The following is a 21,619-nucleotide window of genomic DNA, read 5'->3' as shown; positions in this document are numbered from 1 at the left end:
CGAGGGGGGCTCCCTGCTGGCTGTGGTCCATGTATTCTCCGAGGGGTGCTCCCTGCGGGCTGTGGTCCATGCATTCTGCGCGGGGGGCTCCCTGCGGGCTGTGGTCCATGCATTCTGCGCGGGGGGCTCCCTGCGGGCTGTGGTCCATGCATTCTGCGCGGGGGGCTCCCTGCGGGCTGTGGTCCATGCATTCTGCGCGGGGGGCTCCCTGCGGGCTGTGGTCCATGCATTCTCCGAGGGGGGCTCCCTGCGGGCTGTGGTCCATGCATTCTCTCAGGGGGGCTCCCTGCGGAGGTCTGCAGCAGGGTCACATAATGGTAAATCTGCCGCCTTCTACTTGTTAAAAGGTTTTCTCCATAATTACAGCAATATTTCTTGCATCTTATGAATAAATCTATTAACCTGCAAAGGTTTTACTTTATGCTCAGCTTCTTTTCAGGTGCCTTCCCCAATATGTTATGTTCAGACTAAAAACCTGCAAACACCCCCTCCCCCATTATAATGTGTGCAGAATCCTATAGATCTTTAGCTGTGGGGTTCAGTTTTGGAGCTGGTAAGTTATTAAAATGGAACAATTTACCAAACCTGGCTGTCAGGATACTGTTGTAGGCAGCTCAGAGGCAGAATGTCAATGCTATTCCTGCAGAGGACAATCCCTTTAAGAAGTACTGAGTACAGGCATCTTTAGTTGTAAAAGCAAATTTAATAGGACGGGGTCATGGATACCTATAAAACATGGCGCACCTTTCTTTACCAAGGGCAAAGGCTGAAATTAATGCTCTTGTTTGTATGATGTAAAATAATACAATTTTCCAATAGACTTTCTATATCAATCCCTCGTGGTTTTCTAGAACTCTGCTTGCTGTCACTCTATAGGAAGCTTCTATGTTTACTTCCAGTGGACAGAATCTGACTATGGTCACACAGGTGCACGGCTCGTTATATCACAGAGAGTAATCAGAGCTGTGGGTTATAACGAGCCGTGCACCTATGTGACCATGGTCAGATTCTGTCCACTGGAAGTAAACAGATGCTTTCTATAGAAGAGCAGCAAGCAGAGGTCTAGAAAACCATAAGGTATTGATATAGAAAGTATAGCGAATGGTAGAGGTACCAGCAATTGGATCTGACAAATTTGCATTGTGCGTTATGACCAAACCTGGAATCACTAATCTGGGCTCAGCATGTCCATTACGTTCAGTGATCCGAGGTTCGGTCCAGTAAATCTCAAAAGCGCATGGTTTGAGTTTGTCGGATCAAACTTCCTCATGGAAACCAGTCTTTACAAAAAATGGTAATTAATCATCACGCCTAACACTGAGTGGGAAGGAAATGTTTACATCCAGGCACCGTGACTGTGGTATCTTCTTATGTCTGTTATCCATGGCCTCATTCCTTCTAAAATCAACTTTTGACACTATGCTAATGAGCCACAAGGGCTCTGTGGGACAGTGTAACAGCCTGTGAAGCTACAGCACAGTGGGACTCTAGTAACGAAAGAAGGAAAAAAAGAAGATTACCGCAGCCACGGTGCCTGGATCTATGAGTAAGTCTCCCTGGTTTTGTGTTCTTTATTTTGATGGTAGATTTCCTTTAAGACTCCCAAATTTGGCTTGCAGCACTACATAAATTCCATGGGACACACATATTGGGGGACATTTACTATGGTGTTTCCGCCAGTTTTGTGGCGCTCTCACATGTTCTGCTCTCAGACCTATTTATTAGCCGTCGGGGACAGAAAAAATGACTTTTTCCGTCTGCTCCGACTCTTCTCCGAAAAGGGGCGTGGCTTTGGCGGAGTGGAAACTCAGACACAATTAATATGTGTCGCAGCCCTTTTTGGGCGCTGTAAACTGGCGGAAAGTAGACCAAAAGAAAACTGGTCTAGCAGGGACTGTTGGACACATTTCTGGTGCTCGGGACAGATTTTGGTCCCAGGGACAGAAAATGGTCTCGGCCCCAGAAATGTCTCTGCACAGCTACACAATATTAAATGTGTGTCTTCTTACCGAGAGCAGGTCGGTAACAAAGCCAATGCAGACACCGACACTTTAAGTAAATGTCCCCCATTGTGTAGGGTGAAGTTCCGGCAGCATGATCATTTCCATTGCAGATTCTAAGTCACTAAATAGGAAGACGCAGACCTTCGCAACGCTAACAATTTTATCTGTTTTCTTTGCCGCAGTTGAGATCACTGCACATCGACACATCATACATATCCCCTAAAAAGCTCACAATCTAAGGCCATGTTCACATTTTACGTTTGAATTGCATTTAGAAACGCAATTCAAGCACAACGTTTGCAATTTGGAATAAGCAGAAGGATTCTTTTTGCTCATTCTTGAGTTTCGGTCTAAATGTATTTGTGATCGGGAGACGCTCCTCCCCACCGTGCTTGAATCCTAAACTAGATTTTAAAAAGCGTGTGAACGTACCCGAAGGATTGCCAGTGCAGACCCTCCACCATTGTCTGGTTTCTGCTGAAATTCCTGTGTCGCTAGCGCGGCTTTGCATTGCATAAGTATGAAGCCGCGCCAGAATCCGCAGTGGTCATTGACACCATTTGCGGTAATCCCATCCACTGGACGACTACTGTACAATACATTGGATGAGCCACCAGTGATAACACTATGGATAACACGCTGCAATTCCAACCCTGTCCAACGTGTCACATACAGGACAGTAGAATTACGTATAGCGCTCCTACACATGAGCGCCGTATACACTGTACAATACAGATCCATTATAAACCTGCAATGTAAATAATCCATTGGTAGGTAAAGACAAGGCAATCACTTACCTGCACTGGATATCATCCGTATACAGGCGGCACTGGACGGTAGCTGTATACAGGCGGCACTGGACGGTAGCTGTATACAGGCGGCACTGGACGGTAGCTGTATACAGGCGGCACTGGACGGTAGCTGTATACAGGCGGCACTGGACGGTAGCTGTATACAGGCGGCACTGGACGGTAGCTGTATACAGGCGGCACTGGACGGTAGCTGTATACAGGCGGCACTGGACGGTAGCTGTATACAGGCGGCACTGGACGGTAGCTGTATACAGGCGGCACTGGACGGTAGCTGTATACAGGCGGCACTGGACGGTAGCTGTATACAGGCGGCACTGGACGGTAGCTGTATACAGGCGGCAGTGGACGGTGGCTGTATACAGGGAGCACTGGACGATAGCCGTATACAGGCGGCACTGGACGGTAGGTGTATACAGGCAGCCCTGGACGGTAGGTGTATACAGGCAGCCCTGGACGGTAGGTGTATACAGGCAGCCCTGGACGGTAGCCGTATACAGGCAGCAGCGTCTTCCTGGCTGCTTACAGGACTCATGACCAGCAGGGAAGCAGTAACAAGACACCCAGGTGCTTCAGATTGGGTGTAAGCTTAGTCCCCCTCCCATTCTTACCCCTATCCCATCAACAGGTCAAATCCTCCCCTCCCCAAACTGCTGCAGGCTTGTGTTTTATAGGGGATGTTTAGAATTGTTGTCATTTAACCCTTTGCAGCACAGGGGAGGCGACAGTAGATACTAGAACGTAAAAAGTTAGTGCTGGAGGCAACAAACTCAACACAATGTAACATATGGCTCCATAATTATCTGCTATACACAGAAGATACTGTTATATAATGTGTTACTTATTACAGAACAGCGTGGAAGTTCAGACTCCTAATAATATGTGAATGCACCCCAAGACACCCGGTGCCAAAACTACAACCAAAACCCACTTATTTTTTTGCAAAATGCCAACACGGCAATTTAAGCAGTAACTTATTCCACCCTTCTCTGCTATAGGTATTAATCGTATGGCTGTCCACAGGACACCAATATAGTAGAAAGAAGAAAATCCTGATTATTATAGCTTTTCTACGGGTATTTAGAGAATACAAGACAGCGGGTGCTGGTTACGGATCGCATGTGTAAACATAGAAATGCATATGTGATCGGGCTGTGGCGCGCCCCCAGTGCTTTGATTCTGACCTCACCTTTACAGGCAGCCAAGGATAAGTCGCTTTAAAATAGCACCAAAAATACACATCCTATGCTGCCTGGGACTGCAGGAGGAGGCCTTGAGTCCTGCCTGGTGAACTCTGTGCTGGGGTGACGTCCTGGGTGCTCACCTAGAGGGCTCTGAGTGCTACCTCTAGGACCTGTGCCATAGGTTCACAACCACTGGTGTAGGGGGGGTCTGTGTCCCTTACTCCATACGCTGGGCTGCTACATACAGGGTCCAGATATCAGTCCCCCACTGATATACAATGAAGGACCTACCTCTAGGATAGACCATTATTGTAGCACCCCTTTCTATCGCTATCTCATTGCTGTGCGACTTACCTGAGGTCTGGGGATGTCGCCTCCCATCTCACTCACCTCTATAGGTAATCCTGCTATGGTCGCTTTCCCACGGAGCACGCGCCGCTTCCTGCCCGAGGCCGACCTGGAAACTGGTAAATACAAGAAAGTCATGAGCCCTTAGATGTATCAGAACTCAGAGGGGCGAGTGTGAATATTTTAAAGTTCTCACTATTGAGCTCCGTTTTAGTAAATTCCCATAAAACTACAATTGTGCATCATCTTTTCTTGCTTCTCTGTTGTTCTTTTATGAATCATCAAGAATATACAAGAAGGGTGCCCTGTTCTCACTAATGGGTGGGGTGGCAGGTTCAGCACATGTCCCGTCTCTCCATCCAATTCTACAGGAACGGTCGGAAACTGCTGAGCGCCACGCTCTGTATCTCCTCTCCCATTCTGTGTCTATATCTGCAAACTGGTGATACCCCAGCGCTGTGCTCATCAATTTCCAACACTTGAATGGAGCAGCAGGACACATGTTTATGCATCAAATGGGGTCGTGGACCTACAAATAGTGTCTACAAATAGCAAATCACAGGCAGTTTGTCACCAAAGTCCTACAAGCGATCATTTTTTTTGCATTTATATTGTGTTTGCGTGATGTGACCACTGTTCATCTTGTGTACATATCATTGCTCTACTCAGTGTAATAGGACATCACTGTGTGGCCCAATCCTTATTAAAAAGGACAATTTAAAAAAAAAAGTTCAGAAACACTGACTTATTTGCATTAAAGTCGTCCACAATGAACAGCTGACCATGTGGTGTGAGCCGCCCCGCAGCTGCGGACATGCCATCTCTTCTTACTCCCTCAGCGGGAACTGAGGAACTCGGGGCCGCCTCACTGCTAATGAATGGGCAAGGCGGGGCCTGCGTGTGAGTGACGGCGGCCGCAGCCAATGAGCGAAGCAGGCTCTGCGTGCGGGAGCTGTCCGGTGTTGCCGGAAGTATGGCGGCGGCTGTGACTGACAGCGGCCGCAGCCAATGAGCGCGGCGGGTTCTGTGTGCCGGAGCTGTCCGGTGTTGCCGGAAGTATGGCGGCGGCTGTGTGAGGGGGGGCGGCCAGAGAGTGCGGCATGGCGGCGGCAGGAGGCCGCAGCGGGGATGTCATACACCTCAATGTAGGGGGGAAGAGGTGAGTACCCAATGCATGGAGCGGTGACTATATAATGGGGTGATGCCGGGGGTGCGTGCCCTGCGGCTGGCACTGTTCACATGGTGCGGTTTTTCACTGTCCATGGAAGTGTTGCACCCCCACTAGTCACAGCTGCCTCTTACTATGTGACTTGTACTGGCTGTATTTTTCGATATGTTTCGGATCACCCTAGTGATAGATATATATATATGATTTACATCTGTGATTATGATTATTACTCCCCCGTGCATCCGTATCTGCGTCCTGGAGATGATATCACAACCCAGCCAATCAATAGCGATCTTGCTGATCACGTGACGATGGTGGGAGCCCAGGGTGCAAGCCGGGATATTTGTCCCTCTTGTCATTCCTGGGGGTCCGATCACCGAAACCCCCCCAACCCACCATTCATCCAGGGATGCACTATATGGCGCTGATCTCTGTGGCGCAAAATGTGGCACAAAATCTGCAGCCGATCCCCCAGATGACTGTGGGGGCCCACATGTCAGGATCCAGCCTGACCGCTGCCTCGGGTCCCAGCATCGGGGCTGTACATAACAGGACGACGCCAGATCCGTATTTTACGTACTGAATACACTAGAAGGGACCTTGTCTCTCGCCAATGATAAACCTGAGCTCTGATCCCGGCTCAGAGGAATTATCCCAGCTATGAAATAGTCCTGCACTGTGCTCATCCAGGAAGAATGTAGCAGAGCTGGATAAGTATCTACTCTAATTAGGAGTCTGCGTTCACACCGTGCATTGCGAAACGCATTCCAAGCGGAGAGAGGAGCTTCTCCCGGACACGGATGCATTTAGATCTACGAGCAAAACACGTCTGTTCCCGATCGCATCCGTTTATCGAAACGCATACAAGATCAGTAGTAGATCGTCAGGTTTCTCAATAAAATTCAAACGCCGTGTGTGAACACGGTCTAAGGGAATGGGGCCCCACGTCTCCCTCGGGCGATTAGTAGATGCAATGTATATGGCAGCTCTGTCTCTAGTAATGATCGCTGGAGATCCTGTAACTGCTGACACAACCAGACGCGCTGGCCGCGTTCCCTCTATTGTTGTTCCAGAGTTTTTCCATGATTATTTTTAGGCGGAGACGATTGTCTCAGGAAGTTGCAGTAAACCATCCTGTATATATTCGTGTAGTGTAAAAGCCTCCAACCAGGTATGAAGACTCCTACTCGTAAACGTTCCTCGCCTTATAGACGGCGCGTGAACTATTGTACAGGAGAGACTACATGTAGCAGAAACCAATGTGTGTAAATCCATGCGCTGCACGTCCTGTGTGTGGATCTCCGTTATTGATGTGGCTATTGATGTGGCTATTTGTGGTTATTGATGTGGCTATTTGTGTGGCTATTTGTGGTTATTGTTGTGGGTTTGCATTCAGTTTTTTTAGCTTCTTGATACAAGGTCATTCCCGTGAAAAAGTTTCATCAGTACAAAGTTTACTTTGTATCTCTGACCATTATGATTCACATAAATAAGTAACTGTTGTTCTCATTCCCAGGTTCAGCACTTCCCGGCAGACCCTGACGTGGGTCACGGACTCCTTCTTCTCCAGGTATGTACAGGTCTCTATATTAGTCTAGTGGCTCCCGTGGATGAAGCTGCCGCCTCCTGCTGCCCTGTACATGTCAGGACTTCAGCATTACCCAGGGTGTTATACTCTGGGACTGACACCTGACCGAGCCGAGCGAGGAACCGTACACGGAGCCGATCGCGGAGCAAGGAGCCAAACACATGGGTTTTCCCACAAAACAAGTTTGGCCTCATCCACAGATCACGAGAACGGCGCTCGGCAATCTCCAACAGCTCCACAGAGATGAATGGCGCTGCCCGGCCGTGCATGACCGGCTGCTCCGCTCGGCATGGGTAGCGGTGGGGGTACATCGGATTCCCCGGGCCCACGGTTCTCTTGATCTAACTCATACCTGAGACCCCCAACGATCAGCAAGTTAGGTCTGTTTCGTGGGAAAACCCCTTTAGCTTCATGCCCCACCACTACACAAAGCATGGAAACATTTTGGGGGCACTTTTTGGGTATATGAGACTTTTTTTTTACAATTACTTTTCATTTCATTTGTTTGTTTGTTTTTTAAATCAGATAATTTTAAATGAGATTTTCAAAACACAAATACAATTATACCTACCCCCCCCCATGCATTTTATTTTTAAAAGGTTAAAGGGAACTTGCCACCAGATTTTACCCCATTAAACTACCACCCCCAGGTAAAGTATGAAATGTCCATTCTAGCATTGCCTCTTTTATGTGAAATTTAGTCGGTTTCGCTGTAAGAGAAGAGAGCAGAGAAGAGTCATATTTTGCCATAGATGAGTCAAGTTTAGAGGCTGCTAGGAGAATGTCTCATCAGATATCCTTATCTTCAGTTCTGTAGCACATGGGAATATCAGGTCACTTCAGGCTTGTGGTTCTGTGATCAGGACGTCGGCAGCTCAGATTTCCACTTATAGGGGGATTCATTAAAACTGGCATTTGGAATCTTAAAATTCCCAGAGGCTACAACCTCTTAGTGAATATGGGCACAGCCAGTTCTGACCCATAGACTAGGTCTGATTTGGCAGAGTTTTCTGCTAATGTCTTCGGTTTTCTAAGTTCCAACAAAGTGGTGTGCGGGAGAAGCCCAAAAACTGGAGGGGAGGGGAAGATTCCTGTGCTTTGCCACCAGAAAACTGGCAGAGAAGCCATAATTAAAGGACATCTACCACCAGAATGAAAGACTGTAAGCAAATGAGCCTGAGGGGCTCCAGGCTCCATTAACACCTTTGGAGCCTGGAGCCCCTCAGGCACATTTGCATACAGTCCTTCATTCTGGTGGTAGATGCCCTTAAATCTCCACCTTTAACTGTCAGTATGGAGGCTAGGGGAGTCTGTAATGACCCTCCCTCTGCAGCCTCTTAACTTGACTCCTCTCTGGTAAAATATGACTCTTCTCTGCTAACTTTCACTTGATTTTGGAGGATTTTTTTTTTTTTTTTGTAGGTAAACATGAGATTTCACATGCTACCTGAGGAGGCTGGTAATTTAATGGGGTAAAATCTGATGACAGGTTTATAAAGCTAATAAAGCACCCATCCGTTTGTTCACATTCAATTTGGAACTTTTCTGTTATAAGTATAGAAATATTTTTACTATTTATTTCTTTACTTCTTTTTAGCCTTCTAAGTGGCCGCATCTCCTCCTTAAAGGATGAAACTGGGGCGGTGAGTATCAGCGGTGATTCTGTATAACATGAATATTCCGATTTTTCTGAACTTGACAGTCGCATACTTTTTGCTACTAACCAAAATTTCGGTGCTCTCGCGCCCGGCTATGTTCAGTACCTTCGGCTATCCCATGCTGGACGCTGCGAAGCTGCTAGTAGACTGCACATCCCTCCTGTGTCCAATCACAGATCTAGTATCACGCAGCCAAAATCACAGCGATCCCCCAGAAGATGACACACAGTGGAGATAATTTGTATCTGTTTGATTTAACTTCCTGCCATCGTTTTATGTTCCAGATCTTTATCGACCGAGACCCGACAGTGTTTGCTCCAATACTAAACTTCTTGCGTACCAAAGAGCTGGATACCAGGTCGGTCTATAGGGGGGGGACGTATAGATCCCCCTTTTATGGTTGTGCATTTTCTGATAAAGTACATTTTCTTATTTCCAGAGGTGTAAACAGCCCCCTCCTGCTACACGAAGCTGAGTTTTACGGCATCACCCCGCTAGGTAACGCTTTGCTTTCCTTATTTTCATATGTTGTATTTTTTTAAGTATTTTACCTAATTCTGTACAATGTTTTTTTTTTTCCCCTCCCAAGTGAGACGCCTACAGCTGTGTGAAGAGTTGGAGCGCTCCTCCTGCGGGAGTGTACTATTCAATGGCTACCTCCCACCTCCAGGTACATGGCTGGAATCCCTTAGGGTTCTTCTATTTAGCTCAATCTAAGGCAGGAAATGAGATCAGAGAGACGCAGCGGTGCTCAGTCTGTGAATACCGGACTGTGGGCTGACTGTATATCACAGACCGACCGCAGTACAGAGTAGTGTACAGTAGACTATGTACAGCGTTATTTATGATACAAGGATTCCCTTCTTTAGGAGTAGGGGCTCCTTGCATCATATATCACTATGATGCTTGAAGTGGTCGCTCTATGAAAAGCAGACAGCGGTCAGTTCTGGATTCCCTTACTAAGTACATGTCTTATTTGAAAAAAAAAAGTGATCCAAACATTGTACAGTCCCAAAAATGGTAGCAATGTCATTTTGTCCTGCAAAAAATTACACATTGCACAAGTCTGTACGTGAAGAATGAAAAAGTTATTGGCCTCCAAAAATGTTTTGTCCAAATTAAAAATTTTTTAAAAAGACCTATATAAATTTGGCATCGTTCTAACCCAAAGAATAAAAGGAAGGTTCTGTGGACTGTATGGCAAAAACCGTATACAGGCAGTCCCCGGGTTACGTACAAGATTCTGTAGACTTGTTCTCAAGTTAAATTTGTATGTAAGTCAGAACTTATATTTTATAATTGTAACCACAGACAAAATTTTCTTTTTGGTCTCTGTGACAATTGGATTTTAAAAATTTTGGGTTGTCATAAGAACCAGGAATAACAAAACTTCATTGCAGATGCCTGTGATAACTGTTACAGCTGATCATTGTAGCCTGGGGCTAAAGTACAGTAAATATCTAGAGGACCGTTTGTAACTAGGGGTCGTATGTAAGTCAGGTGTTCTTAAGTAGGGAACCGCTTGTATTCGAAACCCACTGCAGTACATTGCATGGAATATTAAATACTGACACTGGGAAGTACAATTTGTCCTACAGATAACAAACCCTCATATTGCTCTGTAGCGTGAAGAATAAAGTTATGGATTTTGAATGAGGGGACTGAAAAAGGAAACCGAAAAAATCAAAAAAGGGTCAGATTGCTAAGGGGATAATAGACTGGATGGGCGCGCATGCCTCTCATGGCCGTGACATTGTCCAGCGTATTGTTATCAGAGTCAGTTACAGCCGCCAGATCCGACCAATCACATTGTTTCCAAACTTGAATTCCTCTAAAAAGACATTTTGTGTTTCAGTCTTCCCGGCCAAGAGGAGGAATCGTCACAGTGTGTCGGGGCTGCAGGTCAGCTCTAGAAGTGCAGGGAATGAGCGGGCACCTGTGCGGAGAAGTAACACTATGCCCCCTAATTTGGGGGGTGCAGGAATTCTTGGACGCCTTTTAGAAGAGAGGAGTTATGGAAATGGAGGTTTGTTATGTATTGAACCTTCTATAATAGACGTTCATCTTGAAGATGTGAAGCTTTATGCATCTGTTCACTGGTTGGTTTCAGGGCTGTCGGGTGACCCTGGGATGGTCCGGATCGTATGCGGGCATCATAACTGGATTGCGGTGGCGTTTGCTCAGTTCATAGTCTGTTACAGGTAATATTTTGTGTCTGTATACACATGATGTGGTTATCTTACATACATTGTAGCTTAGCTAAGATTTTTTCTTTCTTTTTCCCTCATTTTTTCTAGAATGAAAGAGACGTCGGGGTGGCAGCTGATCTTCTCTAGCCCTTGCCTGGACTGGGTGATTGAGCGGGTCGCTCTTAATGCCAAGACGATTGGAGGGTCCTTGGGGGACAATGATAAAATGCTTGCGGTCTCTTCCTGCAGTGAGATTATCATGTGGGCGATCAATGGTGACGGCTCAGGAAGTGAAGTAGGTGAGAACCAGAGCAGATAATGCACAATCATACGGGTCATGTGGAGACTGCACACGTTATCCGCAATGTGATACAGTAGCAGTGTTAGTGTGTGACAATCGATGACAATCCCATACACACATTGCTGTAGAAACTTGCATTGGTAACGCCTTTCCACTACAGATTTGTCATCCGCAGCAAAATAGTGACTGCCGTGGCTGCTGCTGTGGAGATCTACCTTTCCAATGTAATGGTTGATCTCTTCCGCCAGTATTGCAGCAGTGTAAACATCAGAAATAAGACGATTGTTGCTTGTTTCTTATGCTTGCGGAATGCTGGAAATGCTGCAGCCATGAGCTAAGTTCCGTGGGGTCAGAAGACCTGCTTCATCCAATGCATGGCCTCCTTGGACTACAGGATTTCACTTTCGTGTTCCAGGGACATCACTCTGTTGTTCCTTACTCCAAGGAGGCCACTTATTGGAATAGGTAACCTGTGACCCCCGTGGAACTTCTAGACAGGTGCAGGCCCGGAAATACTGGGGAGCGGCTGGAACAAGATAAGTAAACAGTAACCCTGTGGGACAATGCTAATTAAATGCTTTTATTATATCTATAATTCAGGGGTGTTTAGTCTCGGGGTTCCAGTGGAAGCTTTGTTCTTTGTGGGAAATCAGCTGATAGCCACAAGTCACACAGGAAAGATCGGCGTGTGGAATGCTGTGACCAAACACTGGCAGGTGAGGTCTCTACAAACTCCATCATAATGGTTTATGGTTATAATGCATGCATTGCTTTGATTGGTTATGTCAGTAGCTGAATTACATCTGTCAATTCTAACATTGACCAAATTCTCTTCTGCCTAGGAAACTACTTGTCTCATTTTTATTTTTATTTTTTTCCCCCCATCAAAGTTAATAACTAATTTATTTATTTTTACCAGATCCAGGATGTTGTACCTATAAACAGCTATGACACCGCTGGATCCTTCCTTCTGCTTGGGTGTAACAATGGGTCCATCTACTATGTAGGTAAATGTCTATAAAATGCAGGGAGATTGTCTGGGGTCTTGGGAAATCAGACCCAGTCTTATATTTGTAAGTGCCTGTATATTTCTAGTCTAATATTGGTTATTCCACTTTTTCATAATTTGATTATTTCACATGATATTTTGTGTCTTTCTACAGATGTCCAGAAGTTTCCTTTGCGTATGAAGGACAATGATCTTCTTGTTACGGAGCTTTTCCGGGATCCCTCCGAGGACGCCATCACTGCCCTCAGTGTCTACCTAACCCCCAAGACAAGTAAGCGACTTCAATATAGTCATCTAAGCCTTTCATATGCACGCTTCATATGCACGCTTCATATGCACGCTTCATATGCACGCTTCATATGCACGCTTCATATGCACACTTCATATGCACGCTTCATATGCACACTTCATATCCACGTTTCCTTCCTATGCAGGTGACAGCGGTAATTGGATTGAGATCGCATACGGCACAAGTTCTGGAGTTGTCAGAGTTATAGTTCAGCACCCAGAGACTGTTGGGTCTGGACCTCAGCTTTTCCAGACCTTCACAGTCCACCGTAGCCCAGTCACTAAAATCATGCTGTCAGAGCGACATCTCATATCAGGTAAGTCTTATTATTACTTATTTTTCGTTTTAAAGGGCATCTATCATCAGAATTTCTGATGGTAAATGCCCAAACTTCCTCGGCCGATGCATTTTATAGTATCAGGAGCAGGTTTTCTAATCTCCAGGAACTGCAGGCTGAAAAGAATATGTAAAAATATGCTAATGATCCGGAGGCACTCCGACCTACATCTTTGCTGCACCTCTTAGCTCTGAACACTAATATAATATGCACGCCCCCACTGAAGTTGAGCTTGATGATGTCATTGACTGTCTCCGGATAAGTGGGACCAGGCTCAACTTCAGATATTGGGGGCATGCAAATTGAATTAGTCTTCAGAGACGAGAGGCGCTCCAGTGACATAGACCGGAGTGCTTCCAACTCATTAGCATATTTTATGCTATTATGCAGTTCCTGGAAATTAGAAAATCTGTTCCTGCTATTAGAAAATGTATCAGCCAAGTAAGTTTGGGCATTTACCATCAGAAATTTTGATGGTAGATGTTCTTTAATGTGCTTCAGTATGGGCAGGGTTTTCCAATCTTGATACTACTTTCTACATAATTCAGAAAAGTTGAGTATTTATGATGTGAATTTTCTTTTATATTCTTTCCAAAAACAGTCCCCAAATCTTTAAAACCCATTAAATTTAAGATTATTCGGAACACTAGAGTACAAATATTTACATTAACGAATCTAAAAGGATTGGACACACATTACTTCTGGCTCAGATTTGCAGGATCTTTATTACTTATTTCTCTCGCTCAGTTTGTGCAGATAATAATCACGTGCGGACGTGGACGGTCACTCGCTTCCGTGGTATGATATCCACCCAGCCTGGATCCACTCCTTTGGCATCGTTCAAGATTCTTTCTCTAGAAGATATCGATGGCCATGCCGGCTGCAGTGCAGGGAATGATATAGGTAAGGATCTCACTGTAGTAGTGGATTCTTGCATCAGGGCGTATTAGCTGTAAGGCTGCAGCTGGATATGTTTGAGTATCACACCCTTAATAGTCATGGAATTACATTGATATCTGTATTATCCATCGATCAGCTCTGTTTTTCCCTTTCAGGTCCATTTGGAGAACGTGATGATCAGCAGGTTTTCATTCAGCGTGTTGTTCCTGATTCTAACATTGTCTATGTCCGTCTGTCTTCCACTGGAAAGAGGTTAGAAATCTCTGGATAGTTATCAAACCTTAAAGTAAACCTGCCATGTGATTTGATACAGTCTGAAGCAAACATACCCTGAGAATGCTGTAGCTACACTGATGCAGGATCATATCTTGGCTAATCCCTGTACTGAGTCGTTTTGCCGATAAAACAGATATAACATTATGATAATGAAGCTCTGCCCCTTCTATGGCTGCTTCAGCGCTTGTTTAGCAGGTGACTGCAGGAGAGGATGATGTAATCCATTGCTTGTGTCTGAAGGCAGAATAATCGATTGCTGCACCATCCCCCAGCTGCTGTGTACGAGTGATCCAGCTCAGGTTGATTAGTCATACTTAACTATCCTCCATTTGTAATTTCAAGCTCGTACAATGTGTAAGCCAGCTTTCCCAAGGTCCTGAATGGTATAATTGTTTTATCAGCAAAACCATGCAGCTCAGGGATTAACCAAGATATGATCCTTCATCAGTGTAGCTACAGCATTCCCAAGGTATGTTTGCTTCATAATGCATCAAATCAAGTGGTAGGGGTTCTTTAAAGGTTATTTGTAGATGTGTATGGACTGTATATTGATTTTTCTTTCCCCCTCAGGATCTGTGAGGTGCGTTCTGTAGACGGTTCCCCCATTACATCTTTCACTGTTCATGAGTGTGAGGGGTCTAGTCGCATAGGCTCCCGTCCAAGGCGCTACCTCTTCACTGGACATGCCAGTGGTTGCCTCCAAATGTGGGACCTTACCACAGCTATGGAGGTGGCCAGTAAGGGAGAAAGTAAAGGTACGAGGTTCTTGACTAGGCTCTTGCTTGTTGTATTACATAATTTAGGCTTCTGGTTATAAACCAGTGTCCTTACTTATTACATCCTCCTGCAGTTTAGGTCGTATTAACCCTTTATTCCAATTACGTTCTTTCTTACAGCAGAGCTGGGTGGTCTCACTCAGGAGGAGCTGCTGGAACAGCTGGAACAGTGTGACCTGGCCCTGACTCGTACTCCTGAAATGAGCCCCGCCACATCCTTCTCCCATGCTGTGAACCCCCGGGCATCAATATCCAGGTATGTATTGAGATGGAACAAGCTGAAGGGACTACCCTAAAGGTGGGGTATGAAATGTTCTAGCACTCTCCTAAATCTCCCCAAAGATGTGTGAGTATGAGCAGAGAGGAGTCATATTTTGTCCCAGAGGAGTAAACTTAAGAGACTGCAGATGGAGCATCACTTCAGACGTGGCCATTTCTTCAGTACCTAGAAACTGGTGTCATATTAGAGATTAGAATCTCATCTTTGAGGTCACATAAGGCTTGTGTTCCTGTGACCTACAGAACTGGAGGTACAGGCAGTCGACCCCTTCCTGACACAAGCCATGCTTTTATGGTTCAATGTTGAGAGGGATGTACGGAGAGGGCTCATGGGGTGAACACTTTCTATATAGGGTGGGTGTTTGCCAACAAAGCTGCTGGTGGCATTTAAATGCCTGCAAAGCATTTGTGCCTCCGTCATCATCATCATCATGAGGTCACTGGGGGCAGGGAGCGGTCCTCATACAGTTCTGTACATGGTTAATAAAAAAAAAGGGTCAAGTCATTAAAGGACATCTACCATCAGATTTACATATGGTAGATGTCCCAGACTTTCTTGCTTGTCCCGGCTGTCAGGGGATGATCTCGCTTTTATGAAGTCCTGGGACATTGTCCTTCTTCTGAAAAAGTCTTGTAAAGATATTCAAATAAGCCAGAGACTCTCGAGGACGCGTTGTCCGAGTGTCTTTCGGGTTCCCTCCTGCTATTATATGCACGCTCCCCTCCGCGTTCATGGCACCTGACCCCGACCACCGATCTTTTAACGTCATGATCGTTGGTCAGGGCCATGGACGTGGAGGGAGCATGCATATAGTAGCTGGATGTGGAGCCAAGACGTGCTCCGGTGACGTAGCCCTGAGCCTCTCCAGCTTATTTGGAATATCTTTATAAAGTCTTTCAGAACAAGGCAAAGCGATATCATGCTCTGACAGACGGGATGAGCAAGTAAGTTTTGGGACATCTACCATGCGTAAATCTGATAGTAGATGTCCTTTAAGATACAAATGGCATCATTGGCAATGTGAACTGCAGTCAAAGGTTTGGTTCCCACATATTTGTGCAACTCCATTTATCTCCAGTCCTGTAGCTAACAGAAACGCAAACCTGAAGCAGCCTGAAAGTTGAGATTCCTATCTTTTAATATGACACCAGGCACATGTTTCCAGGTGCTATAGAACTGAAAATAGGGGCATCTAAATGACCCTCCCCTGGAGACTCCTTTCAGACAAAATGTGACTTTTCTCTGCTGTCATTATTGGCCCTTGATCCGTTTCATTTCTTTCTTGCAGTTTACAGTCCCAGCTAAGTGACGGCACACGTGATCGATTCTCCCGGCTCATGGTGTCGTCTTCGCATCGTCCTCCGGCTTTAGCTCCTCGGCCGTCCGAGGCTTGGGCCTCTCTGTGTAATCTACAGCCGCACATATCGGGAAGCTTCAGTTCGTTGAACAAGTCGGACACGCTGCCACGTTCCAATACGAGACCCGGTAAACCTCCGAATAACCAGCTGAGAATCGATGCCCCAGGCTCTACCCCGCCATCTCCACATATCAGCGGCAACTTTGTGGAGCGCTGTCAGGAGCTCGCCCGTTACACGGAGTCCCATCAGTCTGATTCCCGGCGATCCAGCATTGATGTGACCTCCTGCAGACCCAAACCTTCCCGGAGCACATCATCTGCGAGACGACCGGCTTCACCGGCCCCGCAGCAGCCGCCACCTCTGTGCATCGCACCGTCACCATCTCCTCAGTCCTCCGCAGCAGTATTTGATATTCCTACACCTTCACCCTCTCCCCCGAAACCCCCTCCAAAGCCCAGACTCAATGAGACTTCCTTTTAACCCACGAGAAGCAATGAAAGAGAGCGGGAACCTTGTATTAAAGGGGTTGTCCAGGGCTGGAGAAACATGGTCGTCCTTCTCTCCCATCTCTCCATGCAGATTGGCTCCATTGCAGTGAATTGGGCTCAGCTGCTGTTCCATATGTGGACAGGGGGTGGCGCTATTCTTGGGAAGGACCAGCCATGTTTTTCTAACTTGTACAACTTTATTTATAGCAGGTGGACGCTCTCTTTCTTTTTTTATAAGCTGGAAATCTGTTGCCTTTTCAACGTATCTTCCTATTTATTACGGATCCATGTTTTTTTATGAACACTTTTCTTCTTTTGATGTCACTTGTTTTGCCATTATTTTGTATTTTGTAGAAGAAGCAGGAATCACGTCTCATCCTAAACCTTTGGATATTGATTTGTGCCTTACTAGAAAGCGGCAATACTCACTGGTGCCTTTCCCGGGTAGCATTCACGCTGCGGGCATCGTACCAGCGCCTTGTATCATGTGTCTTATCAGGCGTCATAAATGATCAGCACCTACAGGGAATTATTGTACCTTTCTGTGGGGCTTGTCTTACTCAAACCACTGCTGCAGATTTCTATGTTTTATTGTAACCGCCATGACTGTATTTATTCATGTTCTCTGGGTCGTGCCACTATCACTAAAAAATTAAAGGGAATTTGTCAGCAGTTTTGACCATGGACCATAGCAGTCCTGGAGATCTGTATAATAAATAGTTTTTGTGTGTAGTGCAAGTAGCAGCAGGACTGAAAAAATCTAATTTATAAAGTACAGGATTGTAGCTGTCACTAGTGCACTTGGGCACTCCCTCACACTGCTGTGCTCTTGGCACTCTGCATTGAATTGCACCACAGCCACTCCCCTCTGCTCTGACATTCTGGGAAAGTCAAGCAGCTCAGTACAGAGATCTAAGAACACAACAGTGTGATGAGGCTTCCCCAGTACATGAAGTCCAGCTACAATCCTGGAATACAAATGTATTTTTCATAGTCCTGCTGCTATTAACGCCACACACACAGGTATGATTTTCCAGATCTCCAGGGACAATACAGTATTTAATGGACTTATCCCCTTTAAAAATGGGCAGGAACGCTTCATTCCTTGACGTTTCACTCTCTTTCTGTGTATTTAGGGATTGTGCAGTATTTCTTTTTAGGGAAGCATTCGATATGTGGGTCCAAATTGCAATATGAAACATGAGGGATGCAGTTGCTGGTAAGAACGCACACCCCTTGTCTGGACAGCATATATGTAGGGGCTATTGAAATATAGCTGTGTGCACGTACATTAGATGGTCGGCCGGTCTCTCCAAAATCGGAGGTTTCGTCCCACATTTATCTTCCTGCACTGATTTTGGGGATCCATTCAGGAAGAGGTGGGGAGGACTGTGGTTATGCTTGAACCTATTCTCAGCATTACAGTTTTTGGATAATGTAACTTTTTCGGAAACTTTTGCCCAGTTTGTAACAACCCCCCCCCCCCCATCTTCATTGCCAGTTCCCCCTCAATTGATGCTATCCTCTGTATTGCACTGTTTCTGTAACTCCTGCTTATGGCTATAGGATTGTTGGAAGCCGTGGAGAATGGATGTGTTTGGCTGGTGGTCCGGGGCAGGGGCAGTGCAGGAGAACCTCTTAAAGGGACATGAAAGTGTTACAAATGTTTGTGTCTAATGTGTTTTATATGTAAGTGCTGTTACTCTGATGTAGACTCTCTGGATGTGCGACCATGGACTTACTATGTTGGTGTTAGATGTCTGTATGAGCGTTTCGGACCACATGTGAGGGTCTATGTCCCCTTCTTTATTATAGAAAGAAGGTTTTTTCCTCCAGGTCTTGGAAAAAACTTGGAAAATGGGAGACGGGAACAACAATCTTTAAAGGAAATCCAGCCTAATAATCCAGGGACACTTAATCATAGATTCAGGCGCCGGGACTGTGGAAATCTTCCGGTATTTGTTATTCATCCTTCCTTCTAATTTCAACAATTAATGAGCCATAAGGGCTCTGCAGGGTGTTACCATGGCCCCTCCGTGCTGCAGATTCACAGCTTGTATCTATCAGTAAGTGTCCCTGCTTTATGATGGATTTTGCTGGTAGATTTCCCAGGAATCTGCCCTTTGGATGGGGCGCTGTGACTCCGGCGCTGTGACTCCTTCGGTCTTGGAGTCATCAGAGTCACAGCCAGAGATATAATAATATCCGTTATAATGTAATTACAACCTCAATCCATTCTTATTTAGGACAATAAACCGCATTAACAAGACTCAGTGCCATTATTTTTTATTAAAATATTTTATTTTTTATGCCTTTTTTTGTATTTTATGTCTGACTTTTTTCTATATTATTCTTAATAATAATAATAAAATAATAATAAAATAAGACTCGTGTCCTTCCCCTTCTTCTTCATCTTTGTCATCTTTAGTAAATTGGGAAGTTTTCATTGTTGTGTTTTTCTTCTGTTGGTTCATTGTTTGGCTCATTCATTACCAGACTGAACGTTACTGGCTTGTAATGTGCTTGGCCCTTTTTAGTTTAGTAAGTGTCGAATTTACTAAAAATACATATAAACAATGAATATTATCATATAGTATATTAGTATTTTCCTTACTATAAAGTCATCAGTATATGCAGGCAGTCCCCGGGTTACATACAAGATAGGGCCTGTAGGTTTGTTCTTAAGTTGAATTTGTATGTAAGTCGGAACTGTATATTTTATCATTGTAATCCGAGCCAGAACTTTTTTGGTCCCTGTGAGAATTGGATTTTAAAAATGTTGGATTGACATAAGAACCAGGAGTAACACTAAAGCTTCATTGTAGACGCCTGTGATAACTGTTACAGCTGATTATTGTAGCCTAGGACTAAAGTACAGGAAATTACCAACATCCAGAGGTCTGTTTGTAACTAGGGGTCGTCTGTAAGTCGAGTGTTCTTAAGTAGGGGACCGCCTGTATATGTATAATGTGTATGTGTGTGTGTATATCTATATATATATTATATACTGTTAATGAACGCCCCTCACTTCCTCCATTTGTGGGATTTGGATTGTGAGCCAAGAACAGCTGCAGGGGTCACACACCCCGTTCGGGTTTGACACACAAGAACCAGGTGAGCAAAATGGGGTCTCTGGTTTTTAATTCCTTTGTTCTTGAGATATCACCTTAGGTGCCATCCTCTGTATTGATGGGTTTTTTCCTCTTTCTAGCATTCTCTAAGTGATAACCTGCAGCTGCATCCCCCTCCTCCCAGTCTTGTGTTGATCGGTTGCCACCATAAGGTTATATTTCCACACCTGCTGCAGGGTAGGGGGTCTACCAGCTACTCTCTGTTGTGCACATGCACGCTCAGTGGCTCCACCTGCTGAGCACTAATACCTTTAGAGCAGGGGATTGGATATGACAACTGCCACTAGTAGATTTTAGCAATTGATCTCTTTTATGTTGTTGACCGGGCAAAGTAAGTATCACTACTGCCCCAGTGCTGTAATAATACTACTGCCCCCTATGGATAACATGTACGACTTGTCTATTACAGAGCGTGTTCGTCAGAAGGTGCAGGCGCACACCACTCCCAGGACCATGATATTCCCGACCGTGGCCAGGATGGCGATCCACATCCAGATGGTGTCGCTGGTGGGGCGCCCTCTATCTGCCGGGTCTGTCCTGTGCAATGGTCCAGTGCTGAGAGTGGACAGTGACGTCTGAAGAGACAGATCCCCGTTGTAAGAGGCGTATAGGAAGAGCCCACTCATGGCCGAAATCTGTGGAGGGACAATCCGCCAGTAAGTTGGGAATCGCTATTCAAATGCAAACTTTGCACTTTCCCCCAAAAAACACTGCACCCAAACTCAGGACACAGACAGGGAGCGACTATTGCCTCTTCACCCGATACGTTGTACCCCAGGATATTACTACATTCAATGGCACCAAAAAGTGACAAAATAACTTTCTTAAATACAACATGTCCCAGTTTTATGTTTCCTCCGGGATTTCCGACTTTCGAGGGAGAACAAGGATAAGACTCTATGTGACAAGTGACAGAATAGAGAAGAATAAAGGGTCCTGCACAAAGGGAAAAGTTTTTCTGGGTACACCACAAGGTAAAATGGCATTAACCCCTTAAAGGGAAACTTTCACCACTAAACCGGCAGCCTCCTCAGGTAACGTCCTTTCTAGAATTCCCTCCTTTATGTGAATTCTCACCTGTTTACCCCAAAGGTCAGGCAAATATGACTCTTCTCGCCTCATTTTCACATGAGATGAGTGAATTTTAGTAGTTGCAGGGGGTAGTGTCACTTCAGAAGCCCCTATCTACTCTTCTATAGCACCTAGAAACCTGCTCCTGGTGTCATATTAAAGATGAGTCTTTAAAGAGGCATAAGGCTCTGTGAGCTACAAAACTGGACATACAGGCAGACAAAAAATAGGTAGGAGCTGGATCTCGGAACTTTAACTGTAACTTGCATTTCCAACAATGGGGCTCATTTACTAAGGGACCGAATCACAAACTTTTGTTGGGTTTCCCGACGATTTCAGATTTGCGCTGAATTACCCCGATATTTTGGCGCATGCTATCGGATTTTGGCACATCGGCGCTGGCTTTCACACAACAAATCTGGGGGGGAGGAAGGGGGGGGGGGGGTACATGGGCGT

At 45.5% G+C, this 21,619-nt stretch overlaps 3 protein-coding genes across 4 annotated transcripts in view; 1 reads left to right on the top strand and 2 right to left on the bottom strand.

Moving 5' to 3' along the window:
* The window catches only part of LOC140076819 (G-protein coupled receptor 4-like), a 52,201-nt gene extending 47,995 nt beyond the window's left edge, over nt 1-4,206 (bottom strand). The window contains exon 1 of the mRNA XM_072123556.1: nt 4,002-4,206. The gene's annotated coding sequence lies outside the window, so the exon portion shown is untranslated. The remainder of the gene's footprint in view (nt 1-4,001) is intronic.
* LOC140076818 (G-protein coupled receptor 4-like) overlaps nt 1-5,173 on the bottom strand; it is a 39,989-nt gene extending 34,816 nt beyond the window's left edge. The window contains exons 1-2 of the mRNA XM_072123554.1: nt 5,127-5,173; nt 4,387-4,460 (exon numbers count right to left, since the gene is read on the bottom strand). Coding sequence (XP_071979655.1) covers nt 4,387-4,460; nt 5,127-5,160 — 108 coding nt within the window. The 5' untranslated portion in view covers nt 5,161-5,173. The remainder of the gene's footprint in view (nt 1-4,386; nt 4,461-5,126) is intronic.
* A 158-nt stretch (nt 5,174-5,331) lies between these two features.
* Nucleotides 5,332-17,691, top strand: SHKBP1 (SH3KBP1 binding protein 1). Of its 2 annotated transcripts, none has more exons than XM_072123095.1 (18): nt 5,332-5,503; nt 7,029-7,082; nt 8,698-8,743; nt 9,043-9,116; nt 9,198-9,256; nt 9,348-9,428; nt 10,614-10,784; nt 10,869-10,959; nt 11,056-11,246; nt 11,849-11,964; nt 12,168-12,255; nt 12,412-12,528; nt 12,692-12,862; nt 13,631-13,786; nt 13,939-14,035; nt 14,630-14,814; nt 14,959-15,091; nt 16,404-17,691. In XM_072123095.1, exons 1-18 carry the CDS (start codon nt 5,445-5,447, stop codon nt 16,951-16,953), a joined length of 2,439 nt encoding a protein of 812 aa, XP_071979196.1. In that variant the 5' UTR covers nt 5,332-5,444; the 3' UTR covers nt 16,954-17,691. The 2 variants fall into 2 exon arrangements, with proteins under 2 accessions (XP_071979196.1, XP_071979195.1); XM_072123094.1 differs by having other exon boundaries at nt 5,333-5,503; nt 14,956-15,091.
* The last annotated feature ends 3,928 nt before the right edge of the window (nt 17,692-21,619 follow it).

The sequence above is a fragment of the Engystomops pustulosus genome, chromosome 9 (genome assembly GCF_040894005.1).
Source record: "Engystomops pustulosus chromosome 9, aEngPut4.maternal, whole genome shotgun sequence".
NCBI classification, from domain to species: domain Eukaryota; kingdom Metazoa; phylum Chordata; class Amphibia; order Anura; family Leptodactylidae; genus Engystomops; species Engystomops pustulosus.
Note: the sequence above shows the minus strand (reverse complement) of the source record. Positions and strands in the feature narration are given on the sequence as shown.

Excerpts from the sequence above, each read along its gene's own strand:
- SHKBP1 (XM_072123094.1), top strand. The coding sequence starts at position 5,445 with ATGGCGGCGGCAGGAGGCCGCAGCGGGGATGTCATACACCTCAATGTA. Across the intron at positions 5,504-7,028 it reads CTCAATGTAGGGGGGAAGAG|GTTCAGCACTTCCCGGCAGA; the intron begins GTGAGTACCCAA and ends TCTCATTCCCAG. Across the intron at positions 9,429-10,613 it reads TGGCTACCTCCCACCTCCAG|TCTTCCCGGCCAAGAGGAGG; the intron begins GTACATGGCTGG and ends TTTGTGTTTCAG.